Source organism: Macaca fascicularis, chromosome 13, assembly GCF_037993035.2.
Source record: "Macaca fascicularis isolate 582-1 chromosome 13, T2T-MFA8v1.1".
Taxonomy (NCBI): Eukaryota; Metazoa; Chordata; class Mammalia; order Primates; family Cercopithecidae; genus Macaca; species Macaca fascicularis.
In genome coordinates this window covers 78,556,678-78,578,377 of record NC_088387.1, presented here as the reverse complement: position 1 = coordinate 78,578,377, position 21,700 = coordinate 78,556,678, and the positions used below count along the sequence as shown (strand labels likewise).

At 37.2% G+C, this 21,700-nt stretch overlaps 2 protein-coding genes across 17 annotated transcripts in view; one reads left to right on the top strand and one right to left on the bottom strand.

Moving 5' to 3' along the window:
• The window catches only part of THADA (THADA armadillo repeat containing), a 358,465-nt gene that overhangs the window by 241,358 nt on the left and 95,407 nt on the right, over positions 1–21,700 (bottom strand). For all 16 annotated transcript variants that reach the window (XR_012422434.1, XR_012422435.1, XR_012422436.1 and 13 more), the window contains one exon: positions 14,996–15,087. Coding sequence is in view for 13 of the 16 variants with exons in the window: in XM_065527132.2 (XP_065383204.1) it covers positions 14,996–15,087 (92 nt within the window). In the remaining 3 variants the exon portion in view is untranslated. The remainder of the gene's footprint in view (positions 1–14,995; positions 15,088–21,700) is intronic.
• LOC135966841 (large ribosomal subunit protein uL13) lies at positions 931–1,661 on the top strand. Its single transcript, XM_065527133.2, has one exon. It carries the CDS (start codon positions 955–957, stop codon positions 1,564–1,566), a length of 612 nt encoding a protein of 203 aa, XP_065383205.1. The 5' UTR covers positions 931–954; the 3' UTR covers positions 1,567–1,661.

Below are 21,700 nucleotides of genomic sequence, written 5' to 3'. Positions count from 1 at the left end.
GACTCAGGTCTCTAAATGTCTATGGTTCTCCTAAGTAAATATATCAAAAATTACAAATTTCAGGGGAATAGAGAATATTGCTCAATACTCATTTACCATCACCCCTCAAAATAAAAATATTGACAATTATATCACAGAATATCTCTGATTATACAGAATACACATCTGGCTGGGCATGGTGGCTCACACCTATAATCCCAGCACTTTGGGAAACTGAGGCAGGAGGATCACTTGAGCCCAGGACTTTGAGACCAGCCTGGGCAACGTAGTGAGACTCTATCTCTACAAAAAACTTAAAAATTCGCTAGGCATGGTGGTGTACATCTGTAGTCCCAATTACCCAGGGGCGGGGCTGAGGCGGGAGGATCACTTGAGCCTGGGAGGTCAAGATAGCAGTGAGCTGTGATTGTGCTACTGCACTCTAGCCTAGGCAACAAAACAAGAACCTGTCCCAAAAAGCAAAATAAATATAAAGAGTACACATCAAAAATTGGTAAGTTTCTCTGAGAAGTAGGGAAATCTCTTGTAAATAGCAAACACAACTCCAAGCAATTCCTAACACATAGGCTACGGTGTATACATCATAGACAGAATATATAATGATAATCAAACACTTACTTCTTGGGTTATACTAGAATAATACTAAAACATTTGGATCCTAATTAGTGATCATTCCCGCTTCTTCATTCTTATCACTATTGTTACTTCACAATAAGACTTACCTGTTCTGTAATGATTTTGTGCCTGTTGGTTTTTGTTTTGTTTCATTTCCAGCACACTGTATGCTCCCTAAAGTAAGTTGCTCTCGTGCCTTCCTAATGCCTGCACTAAGTCTGGCATACAGTTGATCCTTAATACATAATGAAGATATTAGATCATGCACACAAACCCACTCAAGACTAAGATAAATGAACCAATAAACATGTTTCCGCTTTTCCCAGGCGGCTGCCGAAGATGGCGGAGGTGCAGGTCCTGGTGCTCGATGGTCGAGGCCATCTCCTGGGCCGCCTGGCGGCCATCGTGGCTAAACAGGTACTGCTGGGCCGGAAGGTGGTGGTCGTACGCTGCGAAGGCATCAACATTTCTGGCAATTTCTACAGAAACAAGTTGAAGTACCTGGCTTTCCTCCGCAAGCGGATGAACACCAACCCTTCCAGAGGCCCCTACCACTTCCGGGCCCCCAGCCGCATCTTCTGGCGGACCGTGCGAGGCATGCTGCCTCACAAGACCAAGCGAGGCCAGGCTGCCCTGGACCGCCTCAAGGTGTTTGACGGCATCCCACCGCCCTACGACAAGAAAAAGCGGATGGTGGTTCCTGCTGCCCTCAAGGTCGTGCGTCTGAAGCCTACGAGAAAGTTTGCCTATCTGGGGCGCCTGGCTCACGAGGTTGGCTGGAAGTACCAGGCAGTGACAGCCACCTTGGAGGAGAAGAGGAAGGAGAAAGCCAAGATCCACTACAGGAAGAAGAAGCAGCTCATGAGGTTACGGAAACAGGCCGAGAAGAACGTGGAGAAGAAAATTGACAAATACACACAGGTCCTCAAGACCCACGGACTCCTGGTCTGAGCCCAATAAAGACTGTTAATTCCTAAAAAAAAAAAAAAAAAAAAAAAAAAAAAAACAACATGTTTCCTTTTGCTATTTTGATTAAAGAAATTCTACAAAGTGTGATATTATACACAAGGCCCTGAAAAATCATTAAACTTCGATTTAACAGGGATTGGGGGAAGAAAAGTTTCCAGAGAAAGAAACCTCCACAGAAAATGCCATGGATCTCACGGAATTCGATTTTCATGGGAAAGCCAACCCGTTTGGCAGTGCATGACGGCACAATTTTGAAGGTAGCCAGGGCTGAAAACAGAAATGATAAAAACAGGCAAGTATTTAAGAATGATATGTCCAGGTATGAAAGGCCGCGACTTATAGTCATATGGCAATTGAAATACATTTTTCCAAAGACATAAATGCTATAAATGGTGGCAATGCAGAGAGCCCAATGGGAAGAAATTACTTACTTCACCATTGAAACACTATAATTTTACAACAAGGAAAAATTGAAACCTATGCTACTATAATATTGATAACTAATCAAGACAATCATTGAAAGAACCTCTTTTATTTCCTTGAAATGTTTGCTGAAGCTAAACGAAAAGTTGGCTTAATTAAAGCATAAAAGAGATGGAGATGATGACCTGGTGCTAGGTTTCTGGGGAAAGCTGGGCACTTGCCACTCTTAAAGGTCAGTGACAATGTGCTTTCAGTACATGTAACTTTATTTCCAAATACAGCCACCTGTCACTTAACAACAGGGATATGTTCTCAGAAATGCGTCATTAGACAATTGCATTGTAGTGTGAACATCACAGAGTATACTTATACAACCCTACATGGTATAACCCATTACATACCTAGGCTATATGGTATAGCCTATTAGCCCTATGCTACAAACCTGTACAACATGTTATTATACTAAATACTGTAGGCAACGCTAACACAGTAAGTATATGTGTATCTAAACACACTAAGCACAGAAAAAGAATAAAATATGCTATAAAAGATTTTAAAAAGGCACACCTGTCTAGGGCAGTTACCACGAATGGAGCCTGCAGGACTGGAAGTTGTTCTGGGGTGAGTCAGTGAGTGGTGAGTCAACATGAAGGCCCAGAACACTACTGTACACTACTGGAGACTTTATAAACACCATATCCTAAGGCTACACTAAATTTATTTAAAAATTTTTTCCTTCTTCAATAGTAAATTAATCTTAGCTTACTGTAACTTTTACTTTTTATAAACTTAAAAATTTTAACTTTTGATCTTTTGTAATAACAAAGGTTAAAACACAACACATTATTCAGCTGTACAAAAGTATTTACTTTCTTTATACACTTATTCTATAAGCTTTTCCTATTTTTAAAATTATTTTACTTTTTAAACTTGTTTGTTAAAAAGAAAACATGAACATTAGGCTAGGCCTACACAGGTCAAGATCATCAATATCCCACCTCTACATTCTGTTGCACTGAAAGGTCATCAGGAGCAATAACAAGCATGGAGCTTTTGTCTCCTATGAGAATGACGCCTTCTTCTGGTACCCCCGAAGGACTCGCCTGAGCCTGTTTTACGGTTAACTTTTTTTTTTTAATAAGTAGGAGTACACTCTAAAATACCCATAAAAGATATATTATAGTAAATACATAAACCAGTAACATCATTGTTTTTTATCAAGTATCACATTATGGTACATAATTGTACATGTTAGGCTTTTTTTTTTTTTTTTTTTTTTTTTGAGACGGAGTCTCACTCTCACCCAGGCTGGAGTACAGTGGCGCGATCTTGGCTCACCGTAACCTCTGCCTCCCGGGCTCAAGCGATTCTCCTGCCTCAGCCTCCCGAGTAGCTGGGATTACAGGCGCCTGCCACCACACCCAGCTAATTTTTGTATTTTTAGTAGAGACAAGGTTTCACCATGTTGGCCAGGATGGTCTCAGACTCCTGACCTCAGGTGATCCACCCACCTCGGCCTCCCAGAGTGCTGGGATTACAGGCGTGGGCCACCACGCCTGGCCCATGCTTGACTTTTATACAACTGACAGCACAGCAGAGGTAGGTTTGTTTATACCAGCATCACCACAAACATGTGACTAACATGTTGTGCTGAGACATCATAGAGGATAGGAACTTTTCAGCCCCAATATAATCTTATGGAACCATCGTCATATATGTGATCTGCCATTGACAGAAATGTTATGTGGAGCATGACTGTACAGGTAGGAGAGGCATATCATCAATACTGCTCTGTGGTTGTCAACCATGACCTGAATCACTTACTGTCATATGGATAGAGCAAAAGAAGGAAGAAAGATACAGAAATAGGTGACATTTTGTCACCTTAATGGAAGAAGCATTAAAGAGATGGGAATGAGTAAGGGGTTTAAAGAGGATGTGTGTTTTAGGAGTGTGAGAAAGAGCTGTGTTCCAGGTACAATTACACAGTGGAGCTGAAGCGAGGAAATGGGAGGAGTGGAACATGCAGGCTCTTCCCCTGAGAGAGAGGAAAGGAGTTCAGAGTACTGACAGCTTTCCACTTTGTTTTACAGTTATGTTTACAGTTGAGTTCCAGTGTTATCTCTCCTCCTCCACTGTTCTCCAAAGATTTCGACCATATTTTATAAACGTCTGTACTCCCCTCAGTGCTCAGATCCTTGAACCTAGCAAACGTCTATGCTGAATGAATGATGAAGAAAAAAAGTGTTGAATCACCTAAGCAGGACACTAATCATAGAAAATGGAACCAGTGGCATAGGAAGGCTTTGCTTACAGGGGGCAAAAAACGGAATCAAGTGAATTAAAGGAGGGAAGTATGCAATTGACCATTTATATGTATCTAAATCAACTTTAGGTATTCAGATTTGAGTGATTACATAGAGATAAATAAAAGAAAGATGAAGATGTCTGAAAAGCATTAGATGCCTCTAGAATTGTACTTATAGAGTGGAAAATTCTAACCCTCCAAGATTTAGTAACCTGTTTCTTTCTCAAGTTAGTTTGACCCCATCTTCTATTGAGCCTGAGTGATCGGACCTGACCCAGACCGCCTCATGGACCACGTCTATGGAGGCAGTATGTGCTGAAAAAAAAACATTTAGAGTTTAGAGGACAGAAAAGAAAGAAACCTAGCAGACAGAGAAAGAAAGAATGTTCAGGACAACCGGTCTAAGTTGAGTTCAGAGACCAAAAAGTTACATCAAAATACTTTGGTTCATAAATAAAAATAATTAAGTAATAATTCCAACAAATTTAGAAGACAGCTGGGCATGGTGGCTCACACATGTAAATCCATCACTTTGAGAGGCTGAGGCGGGTGGATCACTTGAGCTCAGGAATTTGAGATCAGCCTGGGCAAATGGCGAAACCCTGTCTCTACAAAAAATACAAAAATTAGCCAGGCACGGTGGCACGCACGTGTAGCCCCAGCTACTTGGGAGGCTGAGGTGGCGGGAGGATGGCTTGAGCCCAGGAGGCAGAAGTTGCAGTGAGCCAAGGCTGTGCCACTGCACTCCAGCCTGGGCAACAGAGCCAGGCCCTGTCTCCAAAAAAAAAAAAAAAAAAAAAAAAAAAAAAAAACAACCCAAAAAATAAAAAAACCTAGAAAGACTATTCGACTTCACATTATTTGGCCTCACAAGAAGAAAATCAATGTTACAATACAGAGGTGAAATTTCAAAGTGAATTAGAGTTTGTATTAAAAAACAATGTTAACATTCTGTTAGCTTGTTAGAAATTAGCTCTGAACCAGGGACACATTTCATATTGTAGAACAGCATTTTCTTGGTTAGGAACTGATTACATTCTATTCCGAATCTCTATTTTAACATTCTATAAAACTTTGTAAAGTCATGTGTAAAGACACAGACTTTGTTCCTGGGTGAAATTTTTATAATGCAAGCTGTTTACAGGAATGAATTTTATGGAACCATATATCCAGACACTTGTACTACTTCACATCTTTTAATAATTACATAAAGGAAAAATATATTTTCCTATTAAGCTAAAATACTACACATATAGTCTTCTTATTTAAGTCACTGTCCTTAACACAAACATTTTCAAAGCTTTTCAGATAGCCTAGAAGAATGCAGCAGCACACATCATTAGTTGCCTAATTAATATTTATTCCTCTATCTCATCCTTCCTTTTAACAGAATTGATTTTGGTTGGGTATTCACCCTTCTGAATAGTCACGTGCTTTGGGGAGGACCAGCACCAACTCCAGACCTAACTGATGAATCCCGATTAGTCTAATCATAGTGGATCTATTTCCCTCACCAGGGATAAGCTGGGGCATGCTAAATGTTAACTCTGGCCAAAAAGATACGAAGAAAAGCGTGTAGAGTGTGTGGAGGTGGGAACATGGGAACATAAAGAAGAGGAAATGTTGTTGCTCTTAAAAAGAAACAGAAATGCACAAGGCCACTGGGTATTGTGCCTAGACAGTGCAGTGTCTGGATATGATGGCTGGAACTGATGCCATCTTGCAACCATGAAGGAAGTCTGCCTGGGGCTCATGGCATCACATCAAGGATGGCACAGCAGAAACATGAGGGGAAATCCGAGTCTCTGACGATGTTTTCAATTTCAAAAGAATCAATCCTCTTTAAAACTTCCTGGTTATACATGGGATAGTAAGTTGTCTATATTTAAATTTTGATTTGGGTTTACTGTTACTTGCAGCCAAAAGCATTCTAGCTGCATAAGTCTGAATTATTTCAAGCCTCTGGGTAAATGTTAACAGATGGTGCTATTACTGTGGGGATTAGGAATGACAACAACAGAGTACGCTACTTAATTTACTAGCAAGACTGTATTTCAAAGCTGGTTACTATGTTATGTCCTTCTCCCTGTCCACACTCTTCACCCACCCCACAAATAGATACACATATCACAGTACTACAAGTTAGGTACTAATCTTGCTGATCAGTTCATCAACTGTATTATAGGCACTATCTTCCCCATACTAATGGTCAAGTTGTTGGGAAAATGGAAATTTCTTCTGACAAAATGGTAGAAGATTCTAACACAAAATATAAAGTTCATTATCTCAAAGAGGTATTTTAGTTATTACAGAATTTTTAAAGGTCTATAATTAGGAAATTTTCCTAGATTCAAATGTATTGACTCCTACTATACGTAGGACACTATTTTACATTTTTATCTGACAACTTGGGATAATTTACAGTATATTTAGCTGTAACTAAAACTAAGCCTTTCTGTTGCTGCCAAGATATATCTCAAATATGTATCTCTCTCAAAGTAGATATATCTACTGCTCCTAATAATCAGAAACATGCCTTTAACCTGCCTTAATCAGTATCCCTACAGCAGTATTCCCCAAACTATTGGATGGAAAACAAAATGGCAATATATGTTCTTCGAGAGAGAGAAGAGAAGAGAGAGAATCTCCATGGTCAAATAATTTAGGGAAATGTTCATACTGCATGCTATATCCCACTCTTGAAGATTCTCAAAACACATTATATAGCACATTAAATGGTCTGAGAAACCTGTCATTATTTAATTCAGCATTTCTAGTCAGTGAATAACAGAAAAATCTATTTTTCACTAAGTATCTCTTAATTTCTTGAAAAAACTAGTATTCCTTAAAACATAGGACATATATTCCCCACTAACATAACTGCTACTCAATTTAGAAGTGGCACACAAAAACTAAACGCAGAAATAATCACACCAAGCTGTAACCATGTTTTAAAATCTACACAGAGAGCTACTTATTCATGAGCAACTCCCTTCCAAGGCCTTGCAACACATTCTCCATGCCCACCAGCCAGTGGTACAGAATGCAATCACCTTTCAAATAAATCAAAGCAATGATTTTATCACAGAATACTCTGATACAAAGACTTCTAAAGGAATCCTAATGTTCTGTAAAAGTCAAACTTGTCTCCCGACATGTCTGTTTTCCTCACTCACTGATGGTCTCAGAACCTAGTACAGTGCCTATGCAGACTAAGTGACCATGAATCCTTGCTCTAGGAATGAATGACTGAATGAACACTTCCATCATGTCCTCTCTTTCCTCATCTGATTCATCTTTTAATTCTTAGTCATGTACAGTGTGTGTTCCACCTTCTACATCTCTGTTTATGTTACATGATCCCATATGCAACACCCTCTTCTCTACCTATTCAAATCCTGACCATCCTTTCAAGTCCAGATTCAACCCAGACTGCTACATGGAGACTGGCCTCATCCTCCGCCGACCTCTTTTCCCCTGACAGTCAGTACCAGAGAGTTTGATACTCACATTTCCTAAACTAGTTTCCATGTTGGTCTTACGTCTCAGTAAATGGTAAACTCCTTGAAATCTCAGACATGTTATAAACTACTTTTGTACACACTAGGATGCCAAGGTACATAAGGAATATTCAATGGAAACATTAAGAGTATATTTTATTTAAAAGTTCAATGTATAACAACAATAGCTGGAAATTCCTGAAATTTCCAAACTGTACGTTACTAAAATCAATAGTTACAAGGACCAAGTTCTGAATAAAGAAATATTATCCAGGTTCTAAAGAAACTATTCCCTCTGGCTTTAACCTCTTTGACTCCATTTTCTCATTTGGAAAATAGCTCTGTGGTGTTTCTCTACAGGTACTGAATGAGCAAGAAATACTGTTTGAAAACCCCCTGATAAATGAAGACTTTATCTCATAGTCCTGGAAGCAATCCTGACGTCTTAAATTATGTAATCCTGGTATTACATTATATTAGTCTGGCTCATATAAAATGTAAGCTACAAAAATACCAAAGCTAAGAAAAAATATTTACTCATGCTTCTACTAAGATGCAGAAAGAGGATGCATGCATTGCCAAAATTCCATAGAACATGCTCAAACTAAAGCAACAATGTCTTAGTTATAAAAGAAGGCAATGGCCTGAAGCAGTACTTAGAAATAAAGATTACTTGGTCCACGTAAGAGTCAATATTTAAGAACACAATGACTAATTCCCACTTCAAGTTCATGAAAACATTTCTTTTTAAGAACTTCTTTTCAGTTAAAAACTTTATTTGTGGTTTTCCTACCTGTAATCTATAAACCTAAGAATGAACAAAAACTTGAAACATGAAACTCTCTAGTAGGCCAAAGTGTCAGTATAGACTTAATTCTGACTTTAGGAACATCTCAACCAGGGTTACACAAAACTTGTACTTTATCTCTCAGTCTCCAAAAATACTCATTTATCTACTCTGCCTAAAGAGTAGATAAATGATTGAATGTTCATTCTACAAACAACTCTGGAAAATGCATGAATGACACTCCAGACTATATCAAAACACTGGAGCTCTTTACTTTCAAATCATTCATATTTATAATCCTACAATAATTAAAGTACCTCTTTAAGAAAATCAACTTCATATTTTAAACTAGAATCATCTGAATCCAAACTAGTATTATTGTTGCTAACAGAAACTTCATTTCTAAATAATTGGCTGATTTTTTAAAATGTTCTAGTTGAGCTTATTGTGAACGAAAAATAACCATTAAATTCTATCACCAGCACTAGCTCTGTGGCCTTGCACAAAATGCTTAACTTTTCTGCACCTCAATTTTCAGATCTGCAAAATGAGAATGAGACTGGATGACTTCCTAGGTCCTCTCAAAGATAAAAACAAATAATAATAATGGTTATTAGTATCATTTTAATTGAAGATATCAACGAAAGATATAAGCACAGACTCTAAACAAGTTTAGGTTAAGTCTAGAGAAATCACATCATAAGCAAGAATTGTCATAAACCTCAAAATCCTCTATCAATAGCACCAAACTATTATCAAATATAAGAGTTTTATAGAGACAAATGTTAAAAAAAAAAAAAAGTTAACTTCTTGCTAGCAACATTGATATCCTTACTGGGGTAATTTCATTCATTCTCTACTTTCTAACCAGAAAACTAGGAGTTCTACCTTCGTAGTTTTACGACATTCCTGGTTAACATTAGAAACCTGAGCCTTGCTCCTCCCTCACCTCTGTCTACATGAGAACAGCGAGGGGCTCATTGAGGTAAATAACATTCATGCACCAGAAAGTACACAATCCTTATTGTCTTTCATCATCCAGATAAAGAATCTTAAAGTCAACTCAAAACAAAATTCCCCTCTGGTCCGCTCCTACCTTTCCTGCTAAAATCAACCTACCGTGTGGGAGATTTGAGATTATTGGGCAACATTCAGACTTTGGGTGAAGTGGCTAATTTCCCAGAGTCTGACAAAATAAAATCTAAAGCCAACTCCAAAAAGGTGACACCCTGCCCATGTGGGAATCCGTTGTTTGGTGTGTAACAGGATGTGCTTTGCAGATGAACTCACTTTGTGTTCTAGTTCTGCCACTTTCTGGCTGTATGGCCACAGGCAAGTAGCTAAACCTCATAAGCCTTAGGTTCCTCTTCTGTGAAACGAGAATGACACCACCTACCTCGCAGAGCTGCAATCCCGGCTAAGTTAGACATGTATAAAGGGACTGGCATGGCCCATGCACTAAAGAAATGTTAACTTCCTTCACAACTTCTCCTGTCCTTCTATACAACTGAACAGAGACTCCACGACCACAGATAACTGCCATATTCTTCATCAGACTTGGAGTCCCCTAGGGCAGAGAGTATTTCTGATTTATCTTTGGATCCCAGTAACTAGCAGAGGGCCTGGCCCAGAGTAAAAACACAATAAATGCTTGTTCAGTGGAGAAAATTAGAACTGTTTGGGTTTGAGGATGTTAATATTACCTTGGCTGCACACGCCTGTAATCCCAGCACTTTGGGAGGCCAAGGCAGGCGGATGAAAAGGTCAGGAGTTCAAGACTAGTCTGGCCAACATAGTGAAAACCCCATCTCTACTAAAAAAAAAAAAATTGCAAAAAATTAGCCAGGTGTGGTAGAGTGCGCCTGTAATCCCAGCTACTCAGGAGGCTGAGGTAGGAGAATCACGTGAACCCGGGAGGTGGAGGTTGCAGTGAGTTGAGATCCTGCCACTGCACTCCAGCCCGGGCAACAGTGCGAGACTCCACCTCGGGATTAAAAAAAAAAAAAAAAAATTACCCTGGCCACAGTCAACAGAAAATTCTGTTTTTCAATTTGGCCAAATAGGGCTTGCTACAAGCTACTATGTAGTTCAAAGCAAATAAGCTATTCTGAATTCTAATAATTACATTCTCTAAAATATGAAAACCCAATTGCCCTGCAGCTTTCAATTTTAGTTTTGAGAATTCAATTCTTTCCCAAACAATAGAGTGGGTAACCACAGAAACTTGTGGAATCTCTTTTCCTAGAAAACATGAAGAACAGGAGAGAAGCCAGTCTGTCTGGAAACTGCTTCAAAATCTCTCTATAAGCAGGATGCTGGACTGGATTAGATGCCCCTTGAAGGATCCTTCCAGACCTACACACCACTAAAATGTTAAGAAAAATATCTAAAATAATTCTCTATCACTTATACCCTGGAAAATAAAACAAATACAATTTAACATCTCCCAACATAGTCACTAGAAATAATTTTACTTGGATCTTCCCATGATTTTAGAAGCACATTTTCTTCTTAAATTGTACTAAATTACTCTAAGCTATTAATTTGAATATGAGCTCTCTTTAATAAAATAGAACAGAGATTGTACTTAACAAAGGAAACAAGACTACTATTTTGTTCCTCTTTCAATCTGCCTGTTTCCATGTACCCCAAATCTACTCATTTCCCAAAGCCTTGTAAAAAATACTACTTCCCCCCAACATATACTCCACTCAATTCTCCTGTTTATAAATTTCTAATGTGTTCATTACTCATATTACATCGTACAGGTGATTTTTATATGGTGTCTCTTATTTGTATCTGACTCACATGTAACAATTTTTGTCTTCCTAACGGAACTGTAAACTCCTTGACTAAGATTCAAGTTTTATATTCCTCATGTACTCCCCTATTATGTTAATATTGAGTTCATAAGTGCTTTCAAGTTCTCATTGGCTCACTGATTTAAGGTGGAGAGAGTGTGCAAAAGCTAGATGACGCTGTACATTAAGTACCTGTATGAAGCTTTGGCAAAGCAGGCACTCCAAGAAGTCAAAAATAAACCTTTTCTGATTGCTACATATTGACATGTGTCATTTAGCTAGGACTCACAGGTGACAGTTAATACACACAGATGCTAAAGGGAAGGACCTAGAGCTAAGCGCCATATTAGTTTAGCTCCTGTCCTATAAGAAATGAGGAGCTATGAAGGTGAGCCCACTCACATGGAGATGGAGACTAAGAAAGCATGCATATTGCACAGGTTGCAGAGCTTTGCTGGTTCTGATTTTACATAGAATCAGTTCTTCATTCTGTCAAGACAAGGCAGGCAGCAATAAACAGAAAGGAAAAGAGCTTTACAAATTAAAATGTAATAACGTTATTTTAAAAGCACAAGTGAAACTTGTGTTTTCTCATTCTTTAAAACGCAAAAAACACATCTAAAATAAGATTAATGGGTGTAAAAATTCAGTCATTACAAGTACACTCCACACACTTAAAAAGGATCCTCTGCTCCTCTGCTTCTTATCTCTACTATGCAGCAGGGACTGTTCTATGGCACTGGGAATACATCATTTTACCAAACTTACAATGCCAGAAACATTATGTAAAGCTTTACTTTAGTATTTTAAAGACAGAAAAGACCTCAGGGATATTCCAAACCTTATTTTACAGAGAAGAAAACCAAAGCCCAGAGAGGTTGGCTATCTTGTCTCAGTTGATTATAGTGGTTATATTGTAACAAACGTAGGAGTAGAAACCAGACTTATTTCTCCTCTAGTAACAAAATTTACTTACTCATTAGGCAATTATTCCTATATGCCTTCTATATGCCAGATACTATGCTAGGCTCTGAGAACCCAAGAATGGTTAAGACACTGACCTTCTCCTCAAAAAGCATAGTCTCAAGAGCAAGACAATCAGATGAGTACAATCATAGAAGTGGTAACAGAAAGAAAAACCAAACTATATCTCTAATCCCCTAGGACTTCCAATATTTTAAAGAAAATGAACTTCTAATAGTTTGTTTTATCCTCACAATAGCCCTAGCAGTACACAGCACACATCTTATTATTCCTGGTATACAGATGGAGAAACTGAAGTGCAAAGCGGATAAGGGGGCCTATTAAGTTCATCTCCAGTGGCAGCAAAATGCCTAGAAACCAGGTTTGTTTACTCCAAGTTAGACCTTTATTTCCCATTAGATGGAAAAAGCAGATGTTCTTTTTATGTTCAGTTCCCTCTGACCAAGAACACACATTTCCAAATTGCGAGCAGGACAATCTGTGGTTGTGAAAGGAAACAACTGACTTGTGAGGTGTGTCACCAGCTGAGGTTAGTTATCCAATCGGTAAGTAACCAACCAAGACATCATCATTACTAGCCTTTTAAAAGTGCCCATTACGTATACAGAACAGATGAAAAAGGTCCTTCCATCAGGAAGTTAATATTGTAAGGAACAGGCATATAAACATTTCAACAAAAAGTGACATAATTAAACAAACTACAACTAAAAGAACCATCACAAGCAACTGCAAATTTAAGACACTAAAGGTTTTGCAAAGCAAACCTAATGGAAGCTGCCAAGAAGTATATCTTCATGGGTTAAACAGGGAACAGAAGCCTTGTACGCATAATGGTCCATACCGATCTTCAGATTACTAAAATTAAAAGCTCTCACGAAAAACATTCTTCACATTTAAAAACTTAACTGTCTCATTCCTATTTCCTTTTTTCTAGAAACCTTATATATTTTGTAACCTTTCCTATCCAAGAGGAATAAATTTATAATGGAGGTTTCCATCAGTGTGACTTTTTTAAGTATAAAATTAAAAATTTTTTAATTTTAAAAAATTAAAATTGTATGGTGTTACTGCCATATTCTTCCACTCTCAGTACAACCTAAATGAGGTTTTCTCATTTTCTGATCATTTTCTCCTACACATAGTAAAATTTATATGTATTTATACATACATTCAATAATCACTTCATAAAAAACAAAAAAAAAAATTCTTCAAGTTCAGTTTTAAACATTAATTTTACTTGTTTGATGACTTCCTATCATATTTTATTTATACCGTGTTTATCAAGGCCTTATAACATGACCCAACTGTTTTAAACTATGGCACACTGGAGAATTACTAACAAAATAGACAAAGCTAAGGAGAAACAACTATTAGTGATTTCAAGTTAATGACAGAAAGAATATCTTTAAGAACAGGCTCAAAAATAAAAATTATAATCATCCTTCCAAAAGTGTAATGTTTTATTTATTTAAAAAATATTACTTAGTTAAAAAAAAAATTAAAAAGCTCTCTGGTGTCGCCTGAACATGCTCAAGGGATTTATACTTACAGCCAGTTACCTTCCTTTTAAATATCTGGTGAATGTTACAGGGTGACAAGAAGCAATTTAAATGATAATTCGGAAATACCATAGTAGGTTTCATTAGAATTATCACTAGTACATCACAAAATGATTTCCTATTTTTTTAATTCCTAAGATTTAGTTCCATCACACAAAAATGCATTTCAATAAACATTAGCTTAAAACTTAAATATGAAGCATAATGACTTTTTTAGTTAAGAAGGGAATAAGGCTTTGAATATAACTCTAGATCCTCAAGAGAAAGACCACTGGGCCAAACTGGATCCTAAATAAAATTAAGGAAGTAATTAAACGTGCAGCAACAGTGACATCTAGTGTTAGCAACTGCAAGCCAATTAGATTACTATTAAATCCTCTTAAGTGCTAAAGAACAACTATTCAAAGCTTTTCTTCTTTAAAAACAGATCTTGTGCATTTTTATCTAAAAACTACCCAAAATCAAAATGGTTCCACAGGTTTCTTTCCAGGCATAACAAAAAAGCTGTTTTTTTAAGACAAAAACAAATTAGAGGGTAAACATAAAACTAAAGACCAAAAGTAAAAAGCACTGTTTATTACTTGTGGTTAACACCTATAGGTGTTCCTCTTAGTACCAGAGTTTAATGCAAAGGTAATCTGAGAGATGTTCTAATGAGAGGATCATAAACATTTAAACTTCCACCTATAAAATTAAAGATATTATACAAGCTAGGATAATACATACAAGTAAAGTTAGGACATTTCAGGAATACTTAAAGAAGATGCAATTAAAAAAAAACAAACAAACAAACTAGCTTTTGCACAGAGAAACAGGCTCTACATGTCACCCCTTGCTACCCTGCTCAATTTTTGTTGCTTTGAAAGGTCCACTTACTGATATTTTTGCCCAAGGGTTTATAACTTGGCAGCATAGGCTAATTCATTATAGTATTTTTATAGTCTTATGATCTAGATGAATCTGCAGTAGGCACAATTTCAAAAATTGTTTTTGGCCAGGACAATATTGTATTTTTTAAAAAAGTAAAGTCAGCCTTAAATGGAGCTTACCTATTTGTTTTGGAAAGTTCATCCTTTGCCCTTTTAACTCCAAAAATTCTTGTGATCAAGGCACTAAAGAGAAGTGTGGATGAATTTCGCACCTAATGTACAAATGAAAACACAATAAGGGTTAAACATTCTTGGCATGAAACCAACATTTACAATATTCAAACTAGATGATTCAAAATCATTACCTAACTGGCTAGTATGAGGCTAAAAAGATATGTCTGTGTTCATAAAATAATTTTTAAAAAACTTAATGTAATCTATTCAATGACTTAAATTGAGCTCTACAACCCAATCACATGCACAAACACAGCCTTTCCCCATATTTCTAATATTATCATCAACAGTTTTCATTATATCTCTGCACTTAGAGCATCAAATAACACTTCTTTTTTAAAAATTCATTTTTCCATATTCTTCCTGACAATGAATATCCCAGTAAAATCTCAGCTCTTTCCACTTATTTTCTGAAATCCTTTTACCTATGAGAAAATACTTATAAAACCTAACTTCAAAGAACCAGGCACAGTGACTTACACCTATAATCCCAGCTACTCGGGAGGCTAAAGTGGAAGGAGTGCTTGAGGCCAGGAGTCTGAGACCTTTGGGCAATATAGTGAGACCCCCATCTCAAAATATATATTTTTTTTTTTTGAGTTTTTTTTTTTTTTTTTTTTAGAGCCATGGCACATGCCTGTAGTCCCATGTAGTCAGGAGGCTGAGGCAGGAGGATTGCTTAAGCCTAGGAGTTTAAGGCTGCAGAAAGCTATGACTGTGCCACTGTGCTCCAGCCTGGGCAAAAGAGTGAGAACCTGTCTTTAAAAAAACAAAAACAAAATCCAAAAATCCTAACTTCAAAGAATCCAGGTAATTAATATGGCCAAGAAAATAGTTAACATCCAAAATGTTGCTTATCAGCTTCACAATACAAGTAACTTATCAAGTAATTTCAATACTGAAATTATCTGATAACTTAGTAAAGATAAGAGGCAGGAATTATCCTGAATAAACACAAATTATTTCTCCAAGATGATAATAATCTTTTCCCTATCTTTTCCCAACCAATGTGTCAAGATGCTTTGGAAGATCATAAAAGGGTCTTGACTGTTGCAGCACTACAGGCTTCCTCAATTACTCTGTTAAATCAGTGTAGAGATGTATATGTACTCACTTTGCTACAGTGTGTAAGGCCCTATACCAGCACCATGGATAAGATCCAGAAACAGAAAACACATACTTACTGATATTACAGACCTTATACTCTAAGTAAGTGACACAACCATATGGTGTGTTAAATAGCAATATAAGTAGAAAGATCACTAAAAGTAACAATGTTAAGATTTAGAAAACAGCTTCCTGAAAGCGCTGCCCTTAGAGTCACAAGCTCAAACGCCCACAGGAACAGTGAGCGACAGAGGCAGCAATGTACTTTGTCTAATGCAGTCAGTGTCAGCTGAGTTGCTGCCATGAGGAAATATAAGTTCAGTTTTGCCAGATCTTCTGCTTTTTCAAGAGAAGCCAGAAACCCTGGTTTTTATGTGAAATCTATTTTGAAATGCTGGCAGGAAATTAAAGGAAAAAAAAAACCGCAAAACTCACCATGAAAGCCAAATAAAACAGTGGTGGGCTAGTTTGTCCTACTGGCCACCAGTCTGTAACCTCTCCTCTAGAAGCCCAGAACTGACTCAAGTCATGCATGGTAACCATAGAAGTAAATTTTACAGATATACTGGCACAATTCATACCAAAGCTTCAATAAAACCCTAAATCTGAAAAGATCCACTTATGTTCATTCAAGAGTCATCAAACATCCATGGAGGCCCTACTATGTGCCCTGCCTAATTTAATCCCCAAACAACAAATCAATCCATGCTGTTACTTTATCAATATAATCTCTGCCCTCGTTCAGGTCTGGATCATCTTCTACCTGATCTAGTGAGGTAGTTTCCAAAGACTTTTAGGTCTAAGATGACTTGGTAAAGACATCTGGGACCTTCTCTCCTCTTAGAAATCACACAAAAACACAAAAAGAAAAGGAAAACAGAAACACACACTCCATCTTGCCCTAAGCCATACTTTCTGACAAAGGCGCCAGATGCAGTAAAATTAAAACAGGAGTGCCTGGAGATGTTGAGAAAAGCACACCTTAAACAAAACTGTAGAGGACCATTTTACAAAGTGAATGGGCACCACCCTCAGAAACAAAACTCCTCTGATTCAATAGACTGATGGCAGGAGACACATAATGTCTTTTTAGTAATATTAAGATGGACCAGATGGTTCCAATCCTATCTGCCTGACCCATCCTGATATGGTCTGAATGTTTGTGTTCCCCCAAAATTCCTATGTTGAAATTCTAACCTCCAAGGCGTTAGGTGGTGGAGGCCTTTGGGAAATAATTACGTCATTGGGGTAGAGCTCTCATGAATGGGATTAGTGCCCTTATAAAAGAGACCCCAGTGAGCTGCCTCACTTCTTCCACCATGTGAGGACACGGCTAAAAGGTGCCATCTATGATCAGAAAGTAGGCCTTCACCAGACACCAAATCTGCCAGCATCCTGATCTTGGACTTCCCAGCTTCCAAACTGTGAGACATAAATTTGTGGTATTTTGTTATAACAGCCCGAAGGGACTAAGATATCCCTTATAAAGTGTCCTCATTAGCAATCAGTGATGATCATTATCTTTTCCACTAGGTGTAGCAAAATCACGATAGGCCTTCTGCATTAATCATTTACATCCTCAGAAAAACTTTTTTTTTAAAAGCTTTTCCTCATCTGCTATTTGGTTACCCTGTTCATCAGTTAGTAAATAATTATTTCCATACATTGACCATTTTAAGAATAATTAGTTCATGCCATACAACCTCCAAACGTGACTGAATGATTTTGTTTTAAAATCATTTTTAAATTACTTTTTAAAATTGAGGTATAATTCACGCATCATAAAATTTACTATTTTAAAGGATGCTATTCAGTAGTTTTTTACTATATTCATAAAACGTGAAGCTATCACAACTAAATTCCACGATATTTTTCAATACCTCAAAATGAAACTTGGGAGCCGTTAAGTCGTCACTCCCTATTCTCCTGCAGTAGGAAAGCACAATCTACTCTCTGCCTCTATAAACTTGCCTTTTCTGGATACTTCATATACATGGGATCACATGATATGTGGCCTTTTATGTTTGGCTTCTTTCACTTAGCATAATTTTCTCAAGGTTCCCCCATGCTGTAGCATGTATCAGTATGTTATTCCTTTTTTACGGCTGAATAACATCCCGCTGTATACATATACCATATTTTAAAAATCTGTTCTTCATTTGATGGACATTTGGGCTATTTCCAATTTGGAATATTATGAATAATTTTGCTAAGAATATTCATGTACAAGTTTTTGTGTGAACATGTTTTCATTTCTCATGGCTATATACCTAGAAGTGGTATAGATTGGTCATATAGTAACTCTATGTTTAACCTTCAAAAGAACTGCCAAAGTGGTTGCACCATTTCATAGTCTCACTAGCAATGTATAAGAGTTCCGATTTCACCAGTTCTCCAATTTCTCCACATCCTCCCCAATACTAGTTATTTTCCATGAATTTTATTTTAGTGGGCATGGAATGGTAACTCACTGTAGCATTTCCCTAATGACTAATGATGTTAAGCATCTTCTTGTGTGCTTACTGGCCATCTGCCTAACTTTTCTGGAGATATACATTATTTGTCCATTTTAAAATTGGGTCGTCGTTTATTATTGAGTTCTAGACACTCCGCTCTTATCAGATATATAATTTGCAAATATTTTCTCCCATTCTGTGGGTTGTCTTTATACTTTCTTGATTGTGTCCTTTGAAAAATATTTTTTTTTCTTGATGCTGGTTAAGTTTTATTTTTAAAAAAAATTTTTTTTTTTTTAAACTTTTCTAGCGACAGCTTTGTGCTCTGTCACCCAAGATGGAGTACAGTGGTGTAATCATAGCTCACTGCAGCCTTGAATTCCTGGGGTCAAACAATCCTCCAGCCTCAGCCTTCTGAGTAGCTGGGACTACAGCTGCATGCCACTATGCCCAGCCATCTGATTTTGTTCAAGTCCAATTTATCAATTTTTTTCGTTGCTTGTACCTTAGGTGTCATATCTAACTAAATGTTACCTAATCCAAGGCACAAAAATTTACACAGGTCCTCTTGTAAAAGTTTTATAGTTTTAGCTTTTACATTTAGGTTTTTAATACATTTCAAGTCATCTGAATATGGTATGAGATGGGGATCACATTCATTCTTTTGCATGTGGATATCCAGTTGCCCAGAACCATTTGTTGAAGGTTATTCTTTCTCCACTGAATTGTCTTGGCACCTTTGTTTATTAAATGTGGAGATTTATTTCTGTACAATCAATCCTAATCTGCTGATTTATACGCCTATCCTTATGTCAATGTCACAATCTCTTATTTACTGTTGCTTTGCATTAAGTTTTGAAATTGGGACCTGTGGGGCCTCCAACTTTGTTCTTTTTCAATAGTGTTTTGGCTATTATGGGTTCCTCACATTTCCAAACGTACTTTAGGATCTGCAAAAAAAAAAAAAAAAAAAAAAGCCAGAAAGGATTTAACAGGGGTTGTGCTGAATCTATATATTAATTTGGGGAATATGTCATGTTAACAAGAGTAAGTCTTCCAGTGATGAACACAGGAGATCTTTCCATTTATTTAGGCCTATAATTTCTTCAAAAAATGTTTGATAATTTTCAGTGAACAACTCTTGCAGTTCCTTTGCTAAATTTATTCCTAAGTATTTTATTCTTTTTGATGCTATTATAAATGAAACTGTCTTTTTAATTTTTTAGATTTTTCATTGCTAGTGTACAATTTCTGTATGATGACCTTGTGCCCTGAAACCTTGCTAATAGACAAGCTTTAATTTGCGTGTGTGTGGATTCCTTAGGATTTTCTATATTTAAGATCCTGTTATCAGAAAATAGGGATAGTTTTGCATCTTCCTTTACAAACTGGGTAACTTTTATTTTTTATTCTTCTCTAGTTGGTCTACTAGAACCTCCAGTACAGTGTTGAATATGAGTGACGAGAGTAGATTTCCTTGTCTTGTTCCTGATTTTAGAGAGAAAGTTTTCACTCTTTTACCATCAAGTATACTGTTGGCTATGGATTTTCCATTGAGGTTGAGAAATTTCCCTTCCATTCTTAGTTTCTTTTCACATAAAACAGCACTGGATTTTGTCAACTGTCTCTTCTGTATCTGCTTAATCATGTGGTTTTTGTTCTTTAGTCTATTCACACGGTATATTACATTACAATGGTCCTTCTCGTCTGCAGTTTTGCCTTCTGTGGTTTCAGTTACCTGTGGTATAGTACACTAAGGTATTTTGAGAGAGATCACATTCACTTAACTTTTATTATGGTCTATTGTTATAATTGTTATCTCTTATGATATCTAATTTATAAATTAAACTTTATCACAGGTATGTATGTATAGGAAAAAGCATATCTATAGGGTTTAGCACTAACCACGGTTTCAGGCATCCACTGGGGGTCTTGGAATACATCCTCCTCAAATTTGAGGAGGGGACTACTGTAACTGATTTTTTTTTTTTTTTCAGTTTTACTATTTTTTTTAAAATTTATTTATTATTATTATACTTTAAGTTGTAGGGTACATGTGCATAACGTGCAGGTTTGTTACATATGTATACTTGTGCCATGTTGGTGTGCTGCACCCATCAACTTGTCATTTACATCAGGTATAACTCCCAATGCAATCCCTCCCCCCTCCCCCCTCCCCATGACAGGCCCCTGTGTGTGATGTTCCCCTTCCTGAGTCCAAGTGATCTCATTGTTCAGTTCCCACCTATGAGTGAGAACATGTGGTGGTTGGTTTTCTGTTCTTGTGATAGATTGCTAAGAATGATGGTTTCCAGCTGCATCCATGTCCCTACAAAGCACACAAACTCATCCTTTTTGATGGCTGCATAGTATTCCATGGTGTATATGTGCCACATTTTCATAATCCAATCTGTCACTGATGGACATTTGGGTTGATTCCAAGTCTTTGCTATTGTGAATAGTGCTGCAGTAAACATACGAGTGCATGTGTCTTTATAGCAGCATAATTTATAATCCTTTGGGTATATACCCAGTAATGGGATGGCTGGGTCATATGGTACATCTAGTTCTAGATCCTTGAGGAATCGCCATACTGTTTTCCATAATGGTTGAACTAGTTTACAATCCCACCAACAGTGTAAAAGTGTTCCTATTTCTCCACATCCTCTCCAGCACCTGTTGTTTCCTGACTTTTTAATGATCGCCATTCTAACTGGTGTGAGATGGTATCTCATTGTGGTTTTGATTTGCATTTCTCTGATGGCCAGTGATGATGAGCATTTTTTCATGTGTCTGTTGGCTGTATGAATGTCTTCTTTTGAGAAATGTCTGTTCATATCCTTTGCCCACTTTTTGATGGGGTTGTTTGTTTTTTTCTTGTAAATTTGTTTGAGTTCTTTGTAGGTTCTGGATATTAGCCCTTTGTCAGATGAGTAGATTGCAAAAATTTTCTCCCATTCTGTAGGTTGCCTGTTCACTCTGATGGTAGTTTCTTTTGCTGTGCAGAAGCTCTTTAGTTTAATGAGATCCCATTTGTCAATTTTGGCTTTTGCTGCCGTTGCTTTTGGTGTTTTAGACATGAAGTCTT

Bases quoted from the DNA above. Each gene is read 5' to 3' on its own strand.
- LOC135966841 (XM_065527133.2), top strand. From the start codon at position 955: ATGGCGGAGGTGCAGGTCCTGGTGCTCGATGGTCGAGGCCATCTCCTG.